Source organism: Pogona vitticeps, chromosome 2 (assembly GCF_051106095.1).
Source record: "Pogona vitticeps strain Pit_001003342236 chromosome 2, PviZW2.1, whole genome shotgun sequence".
Taxonomy (NCBI): Eukaryota; Metazoa; Chordata; class Lepidosauria; order Squamata; family Agamidae; genus Pogona; species Pogona vitticeps.
In genome coordinates this window covers 20,633,787-20,656,197 of record NC_135784.1, presented here as the reverse complement: position 1 = coordinate 20,656,197, position 22,411 = coordinate 20,633,787, and the positions used below count along the sequence as shown (strand labels likewise).

General features: G+C 43.9%; 1 protein-coding gene across 4 annotated transcripts in view; it reads right to left on the bottom strand.

The window, feature by feature from the left end:
* Positions 1-2,023: 2,023 nt before the first annotated feature.
* The window catches only part of LOC144582997 (uncharacterized), a 43,462-nt gene continuing 23,074 nt past the window's right edge, over positions 2,024-22,411 (bottom strand). For 2 of the 4 annotated variants that reach the window (XM_078388243.1, XM_078388245.1), the window contains one exon: positions 2,024-6,084. In XM_078388243.1, coding sequence (XP_078244369.1) covers positions 4,112-6,084 — 1,973 coding nt within the window. In that variant the 3' untranslated portion in view covers positions 2,024-4,111. Of the gene's footprint in view, positions 6,085-8,327; positions 8,455-9,889; positions 9,958-14,312; positions 14,440-22,411 lie in introns of all 4 variants that reach the window. The other 2 variants (XM_072988257.2, XM_078388244.1) reach the window with 2 other exon arrangements.

Genomic DNA, 22,411 nt, shown 5'->3' with positions numbered 1-22,411 from the left:
AAATGCAGTATACACGCCATGACACTCTCTCTCTCTCTCTCTCTCTCACTCTCTCTCTCTCTCACACACACACACACTACCTCACGCTGGTAATCCTGATATTCAGTCCTCTCTCTCTCTCTCTCTCTCACACACACACACACACACACACAGCCTTCTATTTGCCTCACAGCCACCATCACCACCCAGCCACCCTTCCTTCCTTCCCTCACTTCCTTCCTCCTCTCATGATTTCTGCTGACTTTGGGCCTTCCGATGCCCACCCTTTTCTCATCCCCAGCTCTGCCTGCCTTGCTGCCCGGGAGGCAGGCCAAAGAGCAACCATCTAAGAAATCTCTTGGCCATGTCGGCATCAGAGATGGTATAGGGATTGAGGGGATTTGTAGGAGAGAAAGGGAGGATTCCCTCAGTCATGGGGTGGCAGCCCAAGCCTAGCTGGGAGAAGGCGGCCGAATGCTGCTCAAACCAGACGGGCCCGGAGGGCGGACAAAGAAGCGCTGAGGCAAAATGAGAGGGAGACCCAGAAGTTCCCCCCACCCTCACTCGGTAGACTCTGCCTGAGGCAAGGGTGCAGCGCCCCAGGTCGAAAGAGGCCCCTGCCAGTGGCCCCGGTGGAAGGAGCTCTCCAGGGCTTCTTCACCCAGAGCCCGCCCGGCCGCTCCCCCTTCCGAGGCATCGCCTTTGACAGGCTCAGGCACAAACCAATGCGCCGCCTCTGCTCGGTGGGAAGGAGGGGTCCCTTGGCAACCACCAGCTGTTGTTTGTCCACGTGACAGTTAGTAGTGCTCACATCATCCCACAAGCTTTCCTCTGATGGGTGGAAGAGGAGTCGGAGGAAACAGCTAGAAAAGCAAGGCGGGCTGGATGTGGCCCATGGGCCGTATTTGAGGACCCCTTGGCTTAGATCGTGGGGCAAGTTACCCTGGAGTAAATCTTCACTGTCCAGACCCCAGAGACAGAGCTGGGACACAAGGTTGTATGTAGCAAAGCACCGCTTCCAAGACTGTGGCCCTGGCAGGCGGCTTGGTTCCTGACCACAGAGCAGGTGGAGAGATAAGGGAGAGCAGTAACCTTAGGCTAAACATTTGTTTTCCCTGCTGCAAAGGGAAGTTGGAAAGATTCAGTCTTTCCTTTCAGCTTCCTGGATTTGTAAAACTTCAGTGGGGAGGAAAGCCGTAATGCTACTCTTAAACTAGCAGGCTTTTGGGCCATTGAATAATAGCCTTGGTTAAAGAATAATGAGACTATGTATTCGCGAAGGCTTTCACGGCCAAGATCTAATGGTTGTGGGTTTTTCAGGCTCTTTGGCCATGTTCTGAAGGTTGTTTTTCGTAACGTTTCGCTAGTCTCTGTGGCCGGCATCCCGGCTGTGGTTGGGAAAAGGTTGGGGACCACTGGTCTAGGCTGGAAGATGCCAGCCACAGAGACTGGTGAAACGTTAGGAAAAACAACCTTCAGAACACCGCCAAAGAGCCCGAAAAACCCACAACAACCAATCATGTGACTCTTGCATAAATCAGCTGTTTGTGCTATGACGAAGTAACATTTTTACCACACTGCTGATTCACACCAGTGATGTGCTTAGTCCCTTCCAAGCTAGAAAACACATACAGCTCTATAGATTAAATGAGAAGAGGAACATTATGGAAGTTGGGTCTAGGCCAGACATCCCCAACCCCTGGTCCGCGACCCGGCAGTGGTCTGCAGCCTATATAAGACTGGGCCACAGACACAGATCTCCTACCCCCATGAGCACTCTCCCAAATGCCGTTGCATGCATGCGTGAGAGTTCATTCTGCCCCCTGCGTGCACTGTGCACAAGCACCCCAAGCACTGTCACACGCATGTGTGTGAGTGCATTCTGCCTCATGAGCACAATGTGTGCATGTGTGGAAGCAGCCCAGAGTGTGATGTGCGCATGCACATCTGGAAGGGAACCTGTGGCTCGTCAAGCCCAGCCCATCAAGGAGGCACAGTGCAGAATGAACCTCTAGCTCTGCAGCCCAATTTCTAAACCACTGAATTATCCATCAGCATTTTAATATGAAGAATAGAGTACACAGACTTAAAAGCGGCTTTTAGAATGTGCACTGTACCACGTTATGTGCTGTTCCTTCTACTGAAAGGCACGGGTTTGTGAACTTTAACACAGTCAATTAAAAAAAAAAGACATATGAAGGATGCTAGGAAGATTTTGTAACTGGGAGGATGACATGATGCACCTCCCTTTGGCTCCAAAAGGCAGATTTTGAAAGGCAGAAATTGTAGGGCACCTGGTTATGCTGTGGAGAACCTAGATGAGGCATCCTTCAGTCTCAAGATACTATGCTACTGTGCTCTGAATAGAGGACTTGGAACAGCATCTAGTGTGGCTGAGAAGGCCAGTTTGAGAGTGACAATCCCTTCCACGCTAAAGACAAATACAAACCATTCCCTGGTTTTGCTGCTTTTGGGACTGCCTCTTTGCCTCAGCCTGCTGGACAAGTGTCTCTTCAAATTGGTAGAGGCCGTGATGCACTGCCTGCCTCCAGGCTGAACACTCAGACGTCAAAGTTTCCCATCTGTTGAGGTCCATTCCTAAGGCCTTCAGATCCCACTTGCAGATAGCCTTGTATCACAATTGTAGTCTCCCTCTGGGGTGATTTCCCTGCACTAATTCTCCATACAGGAGATCTTTTGGAATCCGACCATCAGCCATTCTCACATCATGCCTGGAGCCAACATAGACACCATTGTTTTAGTAATGTATACATGCTAAAAATACCAGCTCGTTCTAGGACTACTCTATTTGGAACTTTATCTTGCCAGGTGATACCAAAAATGCATTGGAGACAACGCATATGAAACATATTCAGCTTCCTCTCCTGCCGTGCACAAAGGGTCCAGGACTCACTGCAGTACAGGAGTGTGCTCAGGACACAAGCTCTATAGACCTGGATCTTGGTATATGCCTTCAGCTTCTTATTAAGCAATACTCTCTTTGTGAGTCGAGAACATGGTAGCTGCTGTGCCAATGAGTTTATCCAACTTGACATCTAGGGAGAGAGTGTCAGAGATCGTTGAGCCAAGGTACCCAAAGTCATGAACAACCTCCAATTCTTGTGTGGAGATGGTAATGGAGGGAGGCGAGTCCACACCCTGGCCCATGACTTGTGTTTTCTTCAGTCTGATTGTTAATCCAAAGACTTGGCAGGCCTTGCTAAAACGATTCAAGAGTTATTGGAGGTCTTCAGCAGAGTGGGCAACAACAGCTGCATCATCGGCGAAGAAGTCCCGCATGCATTTCAGCTGGACTTTGACCTTTGCTCTCAATCTAGAGAGATTAAACAGCTTTCCATCTGATGTCGTCCAGAGATAGACACCTTCTGTTGCAGTTCCAAAGGCCTGCTTCACAGCGTGAGGACACAGCCTTGTTTCACTCCACTTCGGCTGTCAAAGGGATCTGATGTTGAGCCATTAAAAACTATAGTGCCCTTCATTTCCTCATGAAAGGACTGGTTATGTTAAGGAGTCGAGGTGGCCATCCAATCTTGGGAAGTATTTTAAAAAGGCTGCCCCTGCTAACCAAATTAAAGGCCTTTGTAAGATCTATGAAGGCCACAAAGAGGGGCTGTCGTTGTTCACTACAACTGTCTTCTGCAACTGTCTGAGGGAAAATACCATGTCAATGGTGGATCTATGAGCTCGAAATCCACACAGTGATTCTGGACAGACTCTGTTTGAGGAGAACATAAATCGCCAAACTAGTCACTGTCTAGAAAATCCCTGGTCACTGATTTTACTAGAACCCCTAGTTTGGTAAAACTACTGTTTTGTCTGCAAGCAAGACTCGACACCCATTTGAAACTGCAAGAGGAGTAGGAAAAATATATAGCTTCTGTTAAGATGGAGACAACTTCTTGATCAGAGATTGAATTTATTTATTAATGTGAAAAATCATCCACTCTCTCCTGATGTGTTCCTCCTTTAGCTTCAGTCCTGGTTATTCCTTTTACTTTTGATGTATCACAAACTATAATATTTATTGGTTTCTTGCTTAAAATGCTATCTCAACTAAAATGTCTGCCTATCAACATGTAGAATCTGAACCATAAACAAAACATTTCCCATGTTACAGGGTTTTGAGGGGTTCCCCACCTGCATGGATTCTGTAATGGTCCACAAGGTTTGAATTACGAGCAAAACATTTCCCACATTCTTGACATTTGTATGGCTTCTCCCCTGTGTGGACTCTCTTATGACGTACAAGCAGTGAATCCCGAGCAAAACATTTCCCACATTCCTGACATCTGTAGGCTTGCTCTCCTGTATGAACTCTCTTATGACTCACAAGATTTGATCTGTTAGCAAAACATTTTCCACACTCTTGACATTCATAAGGTTTCTCACCAGTGTGGACTCTTTTATGATTCAAAAGCTGTGAGCTTTGAGTAAAAGGTTTTCCACACTCTTGGCATTTGTAGGGTTTCTCTCCTGTGTGGACCCTCTTATGACTCACAAAATTTGATCTTTCAGCAAAACATTTCCCACACTCCTGGCATTTGTATGGTTTCTCTCCTGTGTGAACTCTCTTATGACTCACAAGATTTGATCTATTAGCAAAACATTTCCCACACTCCTGGCATTTGTATGGTTTCTCTCCTGTGTGAACTTTCTTATGACCCACAAGATTTGATCTCTGAGTAAAACATTTCCCACACTCCTGGCATCTGTAGGGTTTCTCTCCTGTGTGGACTCTCGTATGCTTCACAACCTGTGAACTCTGTGCAAAACATTTTCCACACTCCTTGCATTTGTACGGTTTCTTTTCTGTGCGGACTTTCTTATGACTCACAACCTGTGAAATATGGGTAAAACATATCCCACTCTCTTGGCATTTGTATGGTTTCTCTTCTGTGTAGATGCTATTGTGACTCATAAGCTTTGAACTGTCAGCAAAACATTTTCCACACTCCTGACATTTGTATGGTTTCTCTCCTGTATGACCTCTCTTATGGCTCACAAGATTTGATCTGTTAGAAAAACATTTTCCACACTCCTGGCAGCTGTATGGTTTCTCTCCTGTATGGACATTCTTATGATTTATAAGTTGATCATTCTGAGCAAAACATTTCCCACACTCTTGGCATTTATACGGTTTCTCTCCTGTGTGGATTCGCTTATGACTCACTAGCTGTGAGCTTTGAGCAAAACATTTCCCACACTCTTGGCATTTATATGGTTTCTCTCCTGTGTGGACTCGCTTATGACTCACTAGCTGTGAGCTTTGAGTAAAACCTTTTCCACATTCCTTGCATTTGTATGGTTTCTCTCCTGTGTGGACTCGCTCATGTCTCACTAGGTGTGAGATCTGAGCAAAACCTTTTCCACATTCCTTGCATTTGTATGGTTTCTCTCCTGTGTGGACTCGTTTATGATTCACTAGCTGTGAGCTTTGAGCAAAACATTTCCCACACTCTTGGCATTTGTACGGTGTCTCTCCTGTGTGCAGTCTCATATGATTTACTAGCAATGAGGTATGGGCAAAACATTTCCCACACTCTGTACATTTGTAAGGTTTCTCTCCTGTGTGGACTCTCATATGACTCACAAGGTGAGAATTCCAATTGAAACATTTCCCACATTCTTGGCATTTGTAAGGTTTTCCCCCTGTGTGTACTCTTTTATGACTCACAAGTTGTAAGCTCTGAGCAAAACATTTCCCACACTCTTGGCATTGGTAGGCTTTTTCTTGTCTGTAGATATGCTGATGATTTACCAAGCTTGAATTCTGAGGAAAACATTTCCTCACCTGCCATTTATATGTTTCCCCTCCTGTGTGGAGTGTCTGATGGCTCACAAAGTGTAACTTGCACTCAAAACCTTTCCCAGACTCTTCACTCAGAAAGCTCTTCTTTCCTGTGTGGATCCATTTGTGAAGTATCCGTGATATCTTCACAGCAATATTTGTTCCACACACAAGGCATTCATTGGGTTTCTCCCAGGTACAGTTTCCTTTTTCTTTTTGGGTTCGCCTGGCGAGCTCAAATTGGGTCGTAAAATTCTTTCCACATCCGAGATGTATGTTTTCCTCTTTCCAGTTATCTGTTGCGAACAAAGACAAAATGCAGAAATGACTGAATGAAAAGAATACCAAACTTTGAGGGGAAAAGAGGTGGTTTTCTAAAGAAGGGGATTCAATGTTCCCTCTTATTTTTCCCAGCTACTGAGCAGAACTTTTGATGCTTTGAGCAGAGATATTTTAAATTCAAAGCTACTATGCAACATTCAAACTTTCATGCAGCTATCCCAGCACACATTTTCAATTAAATATGTTTGTGTTAAGTGCCTTATTGAGATGTATTATAAACTACAAGCAGGGACTTGGAAGATCCAGGTCCGAGTCGTGACCGAGTCGTGACCAAGCCAGAAAACACTTTGGACAAACTTCCTAATGCTAAGGGAGGTCCGGAAGGAAAAAACAAGAAACCGGGCCTTCTCAGCAGTGGCTATTACATGCTGTTAGCCACCCAGAGTAGTCAATTGACTAGATGGTCTGGGTAAAAATTAAATAAACAAATATGTCAGGGAGCTGGAAAAGAAGCCTTATGAGAAAAGGCTGAAAGGACTGGGCATGTTTAGCTTTGAGAAAAGAAGACTGAGGGGTGATATGATAGCACTTTTCAAATATTAGAAAGGCTGTCATACAGAGGAGGGGCAAGATCTGTTCTTGAACATCCCAGAGTGCAGGAAACGCAACACTGGGCTCAAGTTAAAGTCAGATTTCTGTTGAATATCAGGAAAAACTTCCTAACTCTTAGAGCAGTACAACGGTGGAACCAGTTACCTTGGGAGTTGGTTCAAGAAAATATAATCATCTGGCAGATATGCTTTGATTGTATTCCTGCATTGAGCAGCGAGTTGGACATGATGGCCTTGGAGGCTCCTTCCAACTTCACTTTTCTATGATTCTATGAACAAACCCCATATTCTATGTGTTGACATGGAACTGTAATTTGTAGTCCAGCACATCTAGAAACTGCCATTAAGTTAATCCATAAAACTGAAACCATATTGAAGGAAGACAAGATTATCCTGAAATTCTATGTAACCTATCAAGAATTCCAGAGAACTAGCTCCAATTTCTCCAGGAAGTAGCTACTACAAGAGAAGGAGACATGGTTTCTCTAACACAGGAGGTTTGCATTGTTATGTTTCAAGTCTCTGTAATACAGTGGTGCCTCGCTTAACGATTACCTCATTAAACGAGGAAATTGCTGTACGATTAGTTTTTTAAACAATGGTTTAAATGGGGTTTTTTCCGTTCACAATGATCGGTTCCCTGCTTCGGGAACTGATTTTCGCTTTATGACGATCAGCAAACAGCTGATTGTTGGGTTTCAAAATGGCTGCTGGCTGAAGAAAATGGCTCCTTGCTGTGTTAGGGATGGATTCCTCGCACTATAAGCACCAAAAAATGGCCGCCCTATGGAGGATCTTCGCTGAATGAGCAGGTATGTAGCTCACTAGAATGCACTGAACGGTTTTAAATGCGTTTCGATGGGCTTTTTTATTTCGTTTAACGAGGATTTCGCTCTACAGCGATTTCTCTGGAACGGATTATCCTCGTTAAGCGAAGCACCACTGTACCAAGATGTTTTCCAGATAACTGAGGGTGGGGAAGCAATGCAAGAGTCTCAATTTACCTTGTAAAATGTTAACAAAACACAAATACCTGGGCTAACATAGGGGCACGGGATATTTCTGTTTAGCTTGTAGCTCTCAAGTACAATAAAAGGACAATGCCTTATTAATTTGAATCACATATTAAACAAGAATGCAATGAAAAATTCATTTATAAATTCAGTTAAAACAGTGACAAGCAAGCAAAAGGGAATGTGCAGCATAACACTAAAAGCCCCTCTTCCTTGGCACTCAGTTTACTAAGCCACCACACACAAGGGGCTTATTAACAAACGCCCCACATTTAAGGCCATTCCCAATAACGATGCAACTCTCCAAAACATGACCTCCCTTTGTGAGCAGTGAGGAAGGCCGTCACAATTCCAGTGAAATCTCTGAATCTTTATCTTTTCTGATCTTCATGAACTATTATTCTCACCACAATACCACATTGACAAAGTTGGCTACAGGGAGGGGAGCTGGAATTCAACACAGCTGGAGGGCCACAGGTTGCCCAAGCTGGCAATACTAATCCCACAGTGGCTAGTATTGAGTTGGGACACCACTTTGAAACAGAAGGATTGTTGTTGCCCTTATTTTTAGGGTTATCAATGCATTCCTAATTAAAGAGATTACCGTCAGCTGGGGAAAGAGGGGGCCTTTACCTAGAGAGGAGACAGTCTGCCAGTTCTCTTCCATGACTTCCTGGTGGAGGGCCCTCTGGTCAGGATCCAGCAGCGCCCACTCCTCCTGGGTGAAGGACACGGCCACCTCCTCAAAGGTCACTGGATCCTAAAGGAAAAAAGAAAGCAGGTCTTTCTTGTGGGTTTCATAAAGATATCCTCTTAAACAGAAGAATAACTAAAAAAGAGAAGTGGCTGGATCTTACGTTGTAGGCTTTATCTTCCATAGGTGGCCTTCACAGCCTTACTATGGGAGGAGATGTTTACCAAGGGCTACTAGTCACTCTGAGTATGCGATCCCTGCAGAAAGAGAGGCTTCTGAATCCCAGTTGCTGAGGAACAACAAGGGGAGGGAAAAAGCTACTGGTGGCTGGTCTGCCTCTGGAGCTTCCCGGAGGAATCCAGGGATCCTGTGAGAAACAGGATGCTAGACTATGAGTCTCGTGGTGCAGTGGTTAAGTGTACTGCAGCCAAAACTGTGCTCACACCTTTGGTTTCAGTCCCATGTAGCCAACTCAACGTTGACTCAGCCTTCTATCCTTCCGAGGTCGGTAAAATGAGCAACCAGCTAAGGGCAATGTGTAGCCTGCATAATTAACTTGTAAACTGCCCAGAGAGTGCTTGAAGCGCTATGGGGCAGTATATAAATAGCACACTTTGCTGCTGCTGCTGCTGCTGCTGCTGCTGCTTCTTCTTCTTCTTCTTCTTCTTCTTTAGACTAGATTGGCCTTTAGCTCAATGATGCATGGCTCCTCCTACAGTCTTAGCTCTCCCACAAGTAAACAGAGGGAGAGAGATCTCTTCAGAATAAGGGAATAAGAAGAGGAAAATCTTTTTTTATCTGAAAAACCTCAAAGAATTCACATACCTTGTACCACTGTTCAAAACTGAAGAGAAATTAAATTATTCTCCATTTGTAACAACCATATATGATAAGTACTGTTATTCCACATAAGGAAAAGACCATTTTATAACACCCTACTATATTTGTTGTTTAGTCATTGTGTCCTACTCTTTGTGACCCCATGGACCAGAGCACGCCAGGCCCTCTTGTCTTCCACTGCCTCCCGGAGTTGGGTCAAATTCATGTTGGTAGCTTCAATGACACTGTCCAACCATCTCGTCCTCTGTCGTCCCTTTTTCCTCTTGCCTTCACTCTTTCCCAACATCAGGGGCTTTTCCAGGGAGTCTTCTCATGAGGTGGCCAAAGTATTGGAGCCTCAGCTTCAGGATCTGTCCTTCCAGTGAGCACTCAGGGTTGATTTCCTTCAGAAAGGATAGGTTTTGCAGTCCAGGGGACTCTCAAGAGCCTCCTCCAGCACCACAATTCAAAAGCATCAATTCTTCAATGGCCAGCCTTCTTTACGGTCCAGCTCTTGCTTCCATACATCGTTACTGGAAAAATCATAGCTTTGACTATGCGAACCTTTGTCGGCAAGGTGATGTCTCTGCTTATAAGCATTAAAAATGTGGAGACTTTTGTTAAAACTGAATGACCAGCCTCATTCATGGTTAAAATGATCTTTTAATCTTCTTGTCCATACCTGATCTGGTTCTTCTTTACCACAAGGAAAAGATGAAGGAATCCTTGTTTCTGGCATGCTTCCAGTCCCTGCCGGAGAGAGAAAAAGGAGGTGGAAAGACAATCGCATGCACTTGTCTCAGATTATGATCACAATCCTAGAAATGCTTATTAAAACTAAACCCTTGTTAATCAGGCCCAACTCTTAGGGATAAAGGTACACTGGGCAAAAAGTCATGTGGAAATGTGGATCGGACTGGTCTACAGATATATGGAACGGACTACCAGCCTGCTTACAGAACGGCATGGAGGAAATCTTGGGTTTGTTTCTTAAACAGCACGATTGACAGTTTCCTGCTGGCAAAAAAGTTTGAGAATTTCTCCCTGCCTGGACTTTTGCTTGATGGAAGTACAGGATTCTGTGGCGACAAGTCTTTGGCCCAGTTGGAAGACAATGGACCAGTATGGACAGGTAGCAAGCTGGGATACTTTGAATGGCCAAGAGTGTACCCTGGGAAGTTGCTATAGCCACACTGTGTGCCAAAGGGGCTACTTTTACTTTCTGAGACAAAAGACAGGTGGAGCACCGTGGAATACACTTTTCTTCCAGCTTGCCATCTACCAGAACAGAACTGAATTTTAGGGGTAAAGATAAGGAAGCCAACCTGGAGGCAGGAAACTAAGGGCTCTCAGGGGAACACAAAGCAATTCTTGCTTTGGACAAGTAAGTCACACCTAGTTCAGATATTGATGATGGTAGGCTTGTAACCTTTAAAGATGCCCCAGACTGTCTTCAGAGGAGGAGCTGGCAGCTGTTTCTCCCTACTGATTCTCCTGGGATCAGCTCTCCCACATGGAGAGAGGAAAAAACCCATTAGAGGGACAAACGAACTTCTTCCTGGTCTTTTAAAAATCCCTCCATCCACCCGAAGGTTTGATTCCTTTGAGGCATCAGGAGCAACACACTTTTTTTTGGAAGGTGTAAAACCTGTTTTCTTCTTCCTGTCATGTGACTGAAGCTAAGCCAGACTCCTGGCAGAGCAAACACAGACCTAGCTGATGTGCTCTCTCAGCACGTAGGTGAGCAGTAGTGTTCTGCACCAATTTCTCCATTGCATGAGTCAGGAAAAGGAACTTATTTAAAGGCACGATGTGCCAGGGAAAGACTTTATCCACAAAGACTCTACAATTTTATCTTTTTTTAAATCAGCCTTTTCTTAATTCTTCCTGAACTAGGTAAGATATGACCAATGGCAGTTCAACAGCACCACCTTGGTCTCCCTTTAACACCACCAAGTGGTAAATAGCCACCAGGACTTTTGAAGAAACATCTACTCATCAAGCCCTATGAGGAAAGATTGAAGGAACTGGGCATGTTTAGCCTTTAGTGATTTTTTTCTTTTATGAGTACAGTTAAATAGTCACAAACATGTCATAGCGAAAGTACAGCACAATACTAAAAGTCCCTCTCCTTCACACTCAGCTTACTAAACCATCACACACAATATTCCACAATTAAAGCACATTCCCAATTAGGATGTACCTCTCCAAAACATTTTACTGCGATATGTGAATCTCTGTCTCTTCAGATGTTGAGAATGTCTATTTTCACCACAGTTCCACATTGACAAAGTTGGCTACTGTGATGGGAGCCGTTCAACACAGCTGGAGGGCCACAGGTTGCCCAATCTGGCATTACAGATCCCACAGTGGTTAGTATGAGTTGGAACATCACTTTCACAGAGAAGTATTATTGTTGCCCTTGCTGTTACGGTTGTCAGTGTTGAGATTTTGATGTGAAAATGTACAGTGGTGCCTCACAAGACGACGACCTCGCAAAACAATGAATCCACATGATGCCGAGGTTTTACGACCGCCATTGCGCTTCGCAAAACAGTGTTTTCTATGGGGGAATTTCGCTATACGACGTTTCGGTTCCCTTCCCAGGATTCCCGGCCTTTTTCCCCTGGAGTAGGAGAGCGCGTCCAGTTCCCCTCCTCCTCTTGGCTTCCCTCCCCTCCCACGCTAAGCGACGTTTACCGGACGCGTAGGGGAGGCAGTGAGGGGCGGCTAGGGAGTGGGGGGGATCGTGAGTGGCTTCGTGGACAAACGGGGTTTCCCAGCACAGTGAGGCAAGGCCAGGATTTCCCCTTGCCTCCTTACACGAGCGGGACAGCGCGCGCTGGTTCCTCTCCGCCCCTTTTGCTTCCCTACCTGCCCCTAGCAAGAAAGTTTAGGATTTCTTGCCTGCTTGGTTTTCCTCCGGACTCGGCACCCGAGCCGGAAGCGTGCGGCGGCTCCCCAACTCCTCTTGGCTTCCCTCCCCTCCCACACCAAGCGATACTTTCCGGAGGTGCATCTGGGGAGCGGGTGGTGGTGGTCGCGAGTGGCTTCAGGGACGACCGGGCCTACTTGGGAAGCTCAAGAGCTCCCTTTCGGCATTGAGCAGGGGTTTCCCGGCCTGGGGCTTGGGAGGGGGAGGTTCCCTCATTGCTAGACGGACTGCGTCTAGCAACTCCCTTTGTTTTTGCCGGCCAGGTGGGTACTCAGGAGCTCCATTCCAGCGCCGAGCAAGGGTTCCCCTGCCTGGGGAACGAGAGGGGGATGTCGCCTTTGTTTTGCCGGCCACATGGGTACTCAGGGGCTCCCTTTCACCGCGGCACTGGAGTCCACCGGACGGAGTTGGGAGGGGAGGTCCCCATTAACTGGGGCCAGGTGGACACGGAGGATCTTCCTTCTACCAGGAGCTATTGGCAAGACAGGGCTTGTGACGGCAAGCAGCCATTGTTCAGTTTAATTCAACAGCTGATTGGTGGTGTGATGATTTGTGTTTTTATGTGTATTAGAATGGGATATATAGTCCTAAGATTGTCCCAATAGCATCCATCTTGATTTAAAGTCTGCTCTGTAGTAGGAAGGTTTTTCATGCTGTTTCAGAGAAGCTTCGCTCTCTGGTTATCTCGTTGCTAAGATGAGCAGAGAGCAGAGACTTTCGTAGTCAAAATAATTCTGCCACAAAACTTGATAACAACTCTCAAGCTCTCCTGAGAAAGTTAGGCGGGACAACAAGACCCAGGAGGGGGCGTTCCTTATGAAGAATTCTGGGAAGAAGAAGGAAGTTGGTAGGGAGTTGGAAAAAGATGGAGTTGGACTGAGAAAGGTCAGACACGTGCTTTTTCCTATAATGGATTATAAATTTTGCTATGGACTGTTTTTCCTACCATGGACTGATGGAAGTCAACTGGTTTTCATCTAGCACCAGCCTATGAAGACCCAAGACACGTGAGATGGACTGTGTTATGGTTTTTATTAGTTAGCATAATTCTATTTCTTTATTTTTCCAGCTGGAGTGGGGAGGGGAGTATTCCGTTTGTCTTGATATGAAAATGTACCTACTGAACTGAACTGAAATCTTTTCTAAAGCAATCTTTTTCAATAAAGCAGTAATGATTTGATCTGCATGCATTGGTTCTTGTACAGACCAGCTGAATGTCTAATTGGCCATGTGTGTTTGCTACCAAAGATTTAGAGCCAGATTATTCTGAGTATAACTCATGGATTTGTCTGTGTGTTGCTTTCTTACTAAAGGAGATTGGCTTTTGAGAAAGAAGTTTAGACAGGACCTTGCTGAGACCTAAGTGGCTCTGCTCAGCAGTCAGAGGTTTGTCTGGATTTCGGACTCATCCCAGTCTCCGGCACCCCCATAAATCTTTTTGGAGATAAGGGGCTGCTTACAGGTGGCTCCGCAAAATGGTTTCCCTAGGGTGTTTTCGGCACTGATGCTTCGGAAGACAGCGATTTAAAATGGCTTCCCTATGGGCAATCTTTGCACAACGACAACTATTTTCCACATTGGAATGCATTAAACGGGTTTCAATGCATTCTAATGGGGAAACGCTTTTCGCAATACGATGATTTTGCTAAACAGCGATTTCAATGGAATGCATTATCATCGTCTTGCGGGGCACCACTGTATTAAATATTAATGTTGTATAGTTAAATGTAAAATGGCTGATTTTACCTGAATCACTGTACTGATTGTATTCAGGTGTGGGTATCAAGGATTAAGACTTAATGTTGTACAGCTGTGTACATGATGAAACTTGGTGTAACAAAAAATGAAGTAATGTATTTTCTGACTGATCACAGAACTGTACATAAGTCATGTGTAAAATGAATGTCTTTATCTACTGTAAGTCAGATCACTTTTTCCTATGCTCTGTGTTGCTTCATGTCATGTTATGCTGCAAAAGGAATGTCTATTCTATATGTATATAAGTTGTCTGTTTTACTCTCTCAGTATCATACCGTCATAAGTATCTCTGCTATCCAATATCTCCTTACTCTGCTGATGTTATGAGAATATGTTATAATCAAAATTCTCAGCAATCAATGCATTGGTAACTACAGAGATTAACCTCAGCTGGGGAAAGAGGGGCCTTTACCTAGAGAGGAGACAGTTTTCCAGTTCTCCTCCATGACTTCCTGATGGAGGGCCCTCTGGTCAGGATCCAGCAGCGCCCACTTCTCCTGGGTGAAGGACATGGCCACCTCCTCAAAAGTCACTGGACCCTAAAGGAAAAAAGAAAGCAGGTCTTTCTCATGGGTTTCATAAAGATATCCTCTTGAACAACAGAAGAATAATTAAAAAGAAGTGGCCAGATCTTACATTATAGGCTTCAACTTCAATAGGTGGCCTTCACAGCCTTACTACTGGAGGAGACAATTACTAAGGGCTACTAGTCACTCTGAGTATGAGCTCCCGGCAGAAAGAAAGGCTTCTGAATCCCAGTTGTTAAGGAACAATAGGGAAAGGGAAAAGCTATTGGTGGCTGGCCTGCCTCTGGAGCTTCCTGGAGGCACCTAGGGATTCTGTGTGAGAAACAGGATGCTAGATTAGATTGGCCTTTGGCCTGATACTGAATGGCTCCACTAACAATCTTAGCTCTCTCACAAATAGACTGATCTATTCAAAAGGACCCCTTCATGGATTGCTGCCTTGTTGTGGCAAAGGGGCTTGAGTAACTCAGAGAAGCTATGAGCTATGCCGTGCAGGGACAGGTCACAGTGGAGAGTTCTGACTAAAGACAATCCACTTGGAGTAGGAACTGGCAAGCCACTCCAGTATCTTTGCCAAGAATGCCCCATGAACAGAAACAAAAGGCTAAAAGATATGACGCTGGAAGATGGCCCCTCAGGTCGGAAGGCGTCCAACATGCTACTGAGGAAGAGCGGAGGACAAGTACAAGTAGCTCCAGAGCTAATGAAGTGGTTGGGCCAAAGCCGAAAGGACGCTCAGCTGTGGACGTGCCTGGAAGTGAAAGGAAAGTCCGATGCTGCAAAGAAAAATACTGCATAGGAACCTGGATTGTAAGATCTATGAACCTTGGTAAACTGGATGTGATCAAACAGGAGATGGCAAGAATAAACATTGACATCCTGGGCGCCAGTGAACTAAAATGGACAGGTATGGGTGAATTCAATTCAGATGATTATCATATCTACTTATGGGGGCAAGAATCTCATAGAAGGAATGGAGTAGCCCTCATAGTCAACAAAAGAGTGGGAAAAGCTGTAATGGGATGTATTCTCTAAAATGATAGAATGACTTCAATATGATTCCAAGGCAGACCTTTCAACATCACAGTAATCCAAGTTTATGCACCAACCACCAATGCTGAGGAGACTGAAACTGACCAGTTTTTATGAAGACTTACAACACCTTCTAGAAATGACACCAAAGAAAGATATTCTTCTCATTCTAGGGGATAGGAATGGTAAAGTAGGGAGTCAAGAGAAAAAAGGAGCAACAGGAAAGTTTGGCCTTGGAGTTCAAAACGAAGCAGGGCAAAGGCTAATAGAGTATTGTCAAGAGAAAAAGCTGGTCATCACAAACACTCTTTTCCAACAACACAAGAGGCGACTCTACACATGGACATCACCAGATGGGCAATACCGAAATCAGATTGGTTATATTCTCCATTCAAAGGTGAAGAAGCTCTATACAATCAGCAAAAACAAGACCTGGAGGTGACTGTGGCTCTGATCATCAGCTTCTCATAACAAAATTCAAGCTTAAACTGAAGAGAGTAGGAAAAACCACTGGGCTAAGGCATAATGTAAAACAAATCCCTTATGAATACACACTGGAAGTGAAAAACAGATTTAAGGAACGCAATTTGGTGGACAGAGTGCCTGAAGAACTTTAGATAGAGGCTCATAACATTGTACAGGAAGCAACAACAAAAACCATCTCAAAGAAAGTTACAGAAAATTGAAAGCAGACTTCCAAAGAATAGCAAGGAGAGACAAGAGGGCCTTCTTAAATGAACAATGCAAAGAAATAGAGGAAAATAATAGAAAGGGAAAAACCAGAGATCTGTTCAAGAAAACTGGAGATATTAAAGGAACATTTTGTGCAAAGATGGACATGATAAAAAATAAAAATGGGAGGGACCTAACAGAAGGAGAAGACATCAAGAAGAGGTGGCAAGAATACACAGAGGAACTATACCAGAAAGATTTGGATATCCCGGACAACCCAAATAGTGTGGCTGCTGACCTTGAGCCCGACATCCTAGAGAGTGAAGTCAAGTGGGCCTTAGAAAGCATGGCTAACAACAAGGCCAGTGGAGGTGATGGCATTCCAGCTGAACTATTTAAAATCTTGAAAGATGATGCTGTTAAGGTGCTACATTCAATGTGCCAGCAAGTTTGGAAAACTCAAGAATGGCCAAAGGACTGGTAAAGATCAGTCTACATCCCAATCCCAAAGAAGGGCAGTGCCAAAGAATGCTCCAACTACCATACAATTGCACTCATTTCACACGCTAGCAAGGTTATGCTCAAAATCCTGCAAGGTAGGCTTCAGCAGTATGTGGACCGAGAACTCCCAGAGGTACAAGCTGGATTTCGAAGGGGCAGAGGAACTAGAGACCAAATTGCTAACATGCGCTGGATTATGGAGAAAGCCAGAGAGTTCCAGAAAAATATCTACTTCTGCTTCGTTGACTATGCAAAAGCCTTTGACTGTGTGGACCACAGCAAACTATGGCAAGTCCTTAAAGAAATGGCAGTGCCTACCTCCTGAGAAATCTATATGTGGGACAGGAAGCAACAGTTAGAATTGGATATGGAGCAAATGATTGTGTCAGGGTATAGAATTTTATAGGCCTGAACCCATATATGTTTCATTAACGAGCTGCCATTATGTGCAGATGAGAGAAAAGCTGAATCATCCTAAGCTGATGCAATGAGGTGAAACCAGAAAGAGCCCAGGTGGAGAGATGAGGTCACCTGGAACCCGATTGGACTGGACAGAGACAAGATTATGTATAAATATGGACTGTGTCTGTAGAATGTTCTCTTCTTCTGATGTGATTTTCTGCCACGCATGCTGTCGGAGTGTGTGAAGACTTCTAGATGTGCTGTAGAGACCTGCCTGTATATAAGTGTACAGTTCGAAGAAGAACTGGTAAAGTGTCTTCATTTACTCTGCGCCAGAAACGTAACAGAGGTCATGGGCCCAGAAACGTGCGCTGCACAAGACAGACGGTGGTGAGTAAACATGGGTGAAGTAAATAAATGAAGGAAGAGAGCAAAAGTGACAGTGGCAGTGAAGTAGAAGACTTGGGAGAAGACAGTTCGTCTGTTAGCCCAGGAGGGGAAAGGAAATGGAGAACTGCGAGAGAAGGCAGGATGGCATACAGCACGGGAGGCGTAGGAGGCTTGGCCATAAATAGACTGAATGGTAAAAATTACAGGACATGGGCAGTCAAAGCAGAAATGTTATTACGAAGAGAGAGCCTGTGGTCTTATGTGAACCGTCCTCCAGCCCAGTTAACAGAAGAGCAAGAGGAAGAGCATGAGAGAGCTCTGAGTACTATTATTTTGTCCCTAGAAGATGAAGAATTAGTACATATACAAGGACTGAACACAGCCAAGGCAGTCTGGGACAGACTGAGAGGCATCTATCTGAGAGAAACACCAGGCACAAAGATTTCCCTAACCAGGAGGCTTTATAAATGCCAAATGAGGTCTGGGGAAAGTGCCTCAAAGCACTTACAAACCATGAAGGGACTGTTCAATGAACTGCAGTTAATGAACGTTGTTTTCCCTGAGGAGCAGAAGGTTTACCTGATTTAGAGTAGTTTAAGTTCAGAATTTAACATGCTTATTACAAGCTTAGAAAGCCTTTCTGATACACAACTTGTGGTAAAAGCGTTCCTTAGAACTGCCTCTACACGAGACAGAGAGGGATTCAGAATGATCAGTCCCTATTGCCAGCAAAATCGGGTCCTGTAATTTTGCTCTAGGCGACTTCTCACTCCTTCACCCAAGTCTGTCTCGATTTTAAATAAATAATCTGGAAGGTCTGCTCTTCCTCTTTTATTACTTTAGGACCCTCATTTGGTAGCGTAAATGTGGCCAGATCAAATAATATATTTCTAACGTAGCCAATTTTACCATAGTAGCTGTGGTCTAAACAAGGAGACAGCTTACAGACAATTTGTCTTTTTATATTTTATTACAAAAGATATCATCTCAACAAGCTCATTTGAACGTCATTCAGTATTTCCAAATTATTTTCAAAATAACCCCCAGCCTTAGCCACCAGTCATTTCCTCTATAAAATGAAAATAATGAACTGTCTAACTATATCTTAAATAAGCATTCTTACACAGTCTTCTGTTTAAAGTCCTGCCAGACGCATCTCTCTCCGTGTGTTGTCTCTGGCTGTCGTGAAAGCAAACTCTTCCCCCATCTCTCTTCTCCGTCCTTCTCCTTCTTCTCTCTTCACCCATCTTTCTTAAATTAAGAAGTTATGTCCTTGTCCATGGAGTTGAGATAAGATAAGGGTCAACTTGCTCTTCTTAACTCTTTTTTTTTCTTTAGCTGGAGAAGAACTGACCTTGTACATTTTCTCTCTAATTAGCACCTGGGCATAAGCAGATTTCTAGTTTTTTCGTTGCAGCTCTGAACTAAATCCTATGAAATACAACATTATTCTATTTTCATAATCAAATTCATGACACGCCCCCCCCTTAAAGATACAAAATACAGGACTATTAAAGTTCTTATTTTTATACTTATTTAACATTTGATTATGAAAAGTTAATAAGACTACATGTGAACTTAAATTTATCTTAACAAAGTATTAAATTCATAACAGTAATATCTCTTTACTCATAGCTAAGTACATCTCTATGAAAAATACAGAAAAATAAGCAAGTTAATTTTAACCATGAATTCAAGGTAACTATATTACATCAGCATACAATTTTTTAACGGTCTGTTACATTAAGTTCGATTTTTCTCCCCACATTGTTACAATTAGAATTATTTGCAGATCTGTTTCTATACATTTTTAAACTATTTACATGATACATAACTGGTTTCTTGGACGAATTTAACATTTTCACAAGATAATTCACATTTCCCACTTTTTGTATGATTTCCCCTGGACCTTCCCAAACTACTTCCAATTTTGAAGGTCTGAGCGGGTTTAGTACAAGTACCATATCACCCACTTCAAACTCTCGGTGACGGGCCTTCTTGTCATGATAGTATTTTTGTTTTGTACAATCAGTCCGTTTCCCTGTTCTTTGACAGTAATCACAGGTACTAACGTAGTCCTTGACGGTTTTATAAATTCCGGGCCAATAAAAATGCTGCGAAATCCTACTTAACGTTTTTTGGATTCCCAGATGTCCGCTACTTGGACTATCGTGGGCCATTTGTAGAATTTTTTCCCTGTACTCTCTTGGAATGACTAGTTGTTGTACTGGTTCCGCCTGATCATTTGATTTGGGAAAATATTCTCGGTATAATAGTCCATTTTGTCCCCACAAAAAGGTTACTTTTTGTTGTACCGGTTGTCTGGCGTAACTGTCGGCTTGAGACCTCAAAGAATCCAATGTAGGGTCTTCCATCTGTTTTCGTTTGAATTCCTCTGATCCCATTGGTACTAGTAAATCCTCTGGTTCAGTTTTTATTTCAGTTGTACTATCCGTTTCATCTGAAAGGGGTTGATGTTGCGTTACATGTCCATCTGGTTTCTCCTCAGAGTTATCTTCAGTTGGGACTTGCTCTATTGCTTTACTTCGCACACGTGTCACTGCTTGTATGGAAGCTGATTTTAAAGTGTGTTGGTGGTTAAGAAATGCTAGATCGTTTCCCAATAAAAAATCAGGTTTACCTTCATGCACTAATAAATATTTTGCACCTTTCCAATTCTTGTAGCTAATTTGCACATACACGAGTGGTACGAATCGCTCGATTATTTCTCCTGATCCATATGTTTTCACTGGACATCTCAGGTTATTCAAGATTAGTGCCGGATCCACAAACTGTTTGTTAATTGATGAGATATCTGCAGCGGTATCCCTAGAGGCATTTATGGTCAAATCTCCCATAGAAAAATGTAGGGTTACCGGTTCTGAGAAACTTTTCAGTGACCAATATAACTGTTCTTCCGGTAGGATGCTACTAGGCTCTATAACTGAAAATTTCTCCCCTGAGGGTGTCTGCTGGTTTACTGTTGTAGAGACTTGAGCTACTTGTAAGCCCATTATCCTTGGCACAATCCTTGGCTCCGTTGCTTGCATTTCACTGGTTTCAGAAAAATTTGGCTTGACTCCTCCTTGTCTCTGGGGTGGCACATTCCTTAGTTGATTAACTTCATGTGGTTCTGTTGGTTGTTCTGGTATTTCTAGTGGTGTTGCACTGAGATAGCTGACCTTCGGGGTAGTTGATTTGTATTTCCGTTGAGCCGGTATGGGCGCCTTCTCGAATCTCCTTGGTGCTGGTAAGGGTGTCTGCTGAAATCTCCGTGGGGCAGGTAACGGGGTTTTGCCAACCGACTTCTCCTCTTGATTAGTTGATCCCGCCAGTCGTGGACAATCCCTTTTTAAATGGGCTCCTCCGCATTGAAAGCAAGTCAAGGGTGACCTAGTCTGGCTAGGGCCCATGCTTCTTCGCTCTCCAACAAAAGACTGTCTTGGTTCAGGAACCACTGTCTTCTTGGATTCGTATTGACTCTGCCTTCTAAGCACTTCTGGAATAGGCCTTCCTCTGGTAATAGGTTCACTCTTCTTGAAGGAAATTAATTCATCGGTTTTGAGCGCCAACGTTTGGAGGTCTGTGCAATTTTTCTCCAATAAGCTACTCTTTAACTCTGGTGGTACTAAATTTAGAAAATGTTCTGTATACAGTAACATTCTTAAGTCCTTGAATGTATTGACCTTGGCAGCCTCTAACCAACGGTCGCCTAACACCTCTATTTGATCAGCAAGGGCAGAATAACTCATTTGAGGCGTCTTCCTCAATTTTCTAAACTGTTGCCTTAGCAGTTCTGGTGTAAAACCTTCTCTTTGGTAAACCAAAATTTTAAACTGTTCCCAAGTTAAATTTTGGCTGGAACTTCTTCAGTAAATCTTGTGACAGCACTCCTCATATGAAATTCTTTGGGTATCTGTAGCGATCTACTAATAGTTGATCTTGCTCCACTCTGCAGTAAAGAACTATGCTCCATTGCTGACAAAATCTCCTTATCCACTGATACTTCAGGCAGTGAAAACCGACTGCTAAAAGCCATTTTTCCTTTTTTTTTTTCCTCTCTCTCCCTGCAGCCTTGGCCGAAGCACGGGAGGAGCAATAAAACAATTAAACTGTCAGCTTTGACTGATCCTACTTTCCCTCCAGGAAATCCTTTTGGCTCTGGCTTGGGGTAGGAAATTTTCCTTTTTTAACTTTATTTAATTACTTTTAAATTACTTTTATTATCCTGGCTGCTCCTTATAGACTCCTGCTACACTCAAAACAATTTTGCCACTCTGTCACCTGAGTGAAACGAGCTGGCACTTTTTAAACAGCACAATGCTTGTTCCTTAGAACTCTTAAGCCACTGGCAGAATCTCTCCTTGCATTACTTTAGCCTGAGCTTTCTGCATAGGAGTCTTCTCCAGTCACAATAATTTACAACCTTCCCTGCTTTGCTCTGAAGCTCACGCCAGAGAAGTTTCTCTTGTCCTTTATTTAGCAGTGTGTATCTGCTTGCTCACACATCTGCCTTCATAAAACAATTACCAGCGCTAATTCAGCCCTTGAGCAAAGCGCAAATATTTAAGCTGCCAGCATGGCATAAATACAGCACATGGATTTGTATCCAAACACAGCCACCATGGCTTGTAAATCAAATCCCATCTGCCACTATACTGTAAACACGGCACGTGAGACTCAGATCCCAAGATGCCACCATGTAGTAAACACGGCACGTGAATAATATCCCACCTGCCACCATGTGGTAAAAGCGTTCCTTAGAACTGCCTCTACACGAGACAGAGAGGGATTCAGAATGATCAGTCCCTATTGCCAGCAAAATCGGGTCCTGTAATTTTGCTCTAGGCGACTTCTCACTCCTTCACCCAAGTCTGTCTCGATTTTAAATAAATAATCTGGAAGGTCTGCTCTTCCTCTTTTATTACTTTAGGACCCTCATTTGGTAGCGTAAATGTGGCCAGATCAAATAATATATTTCTAACGT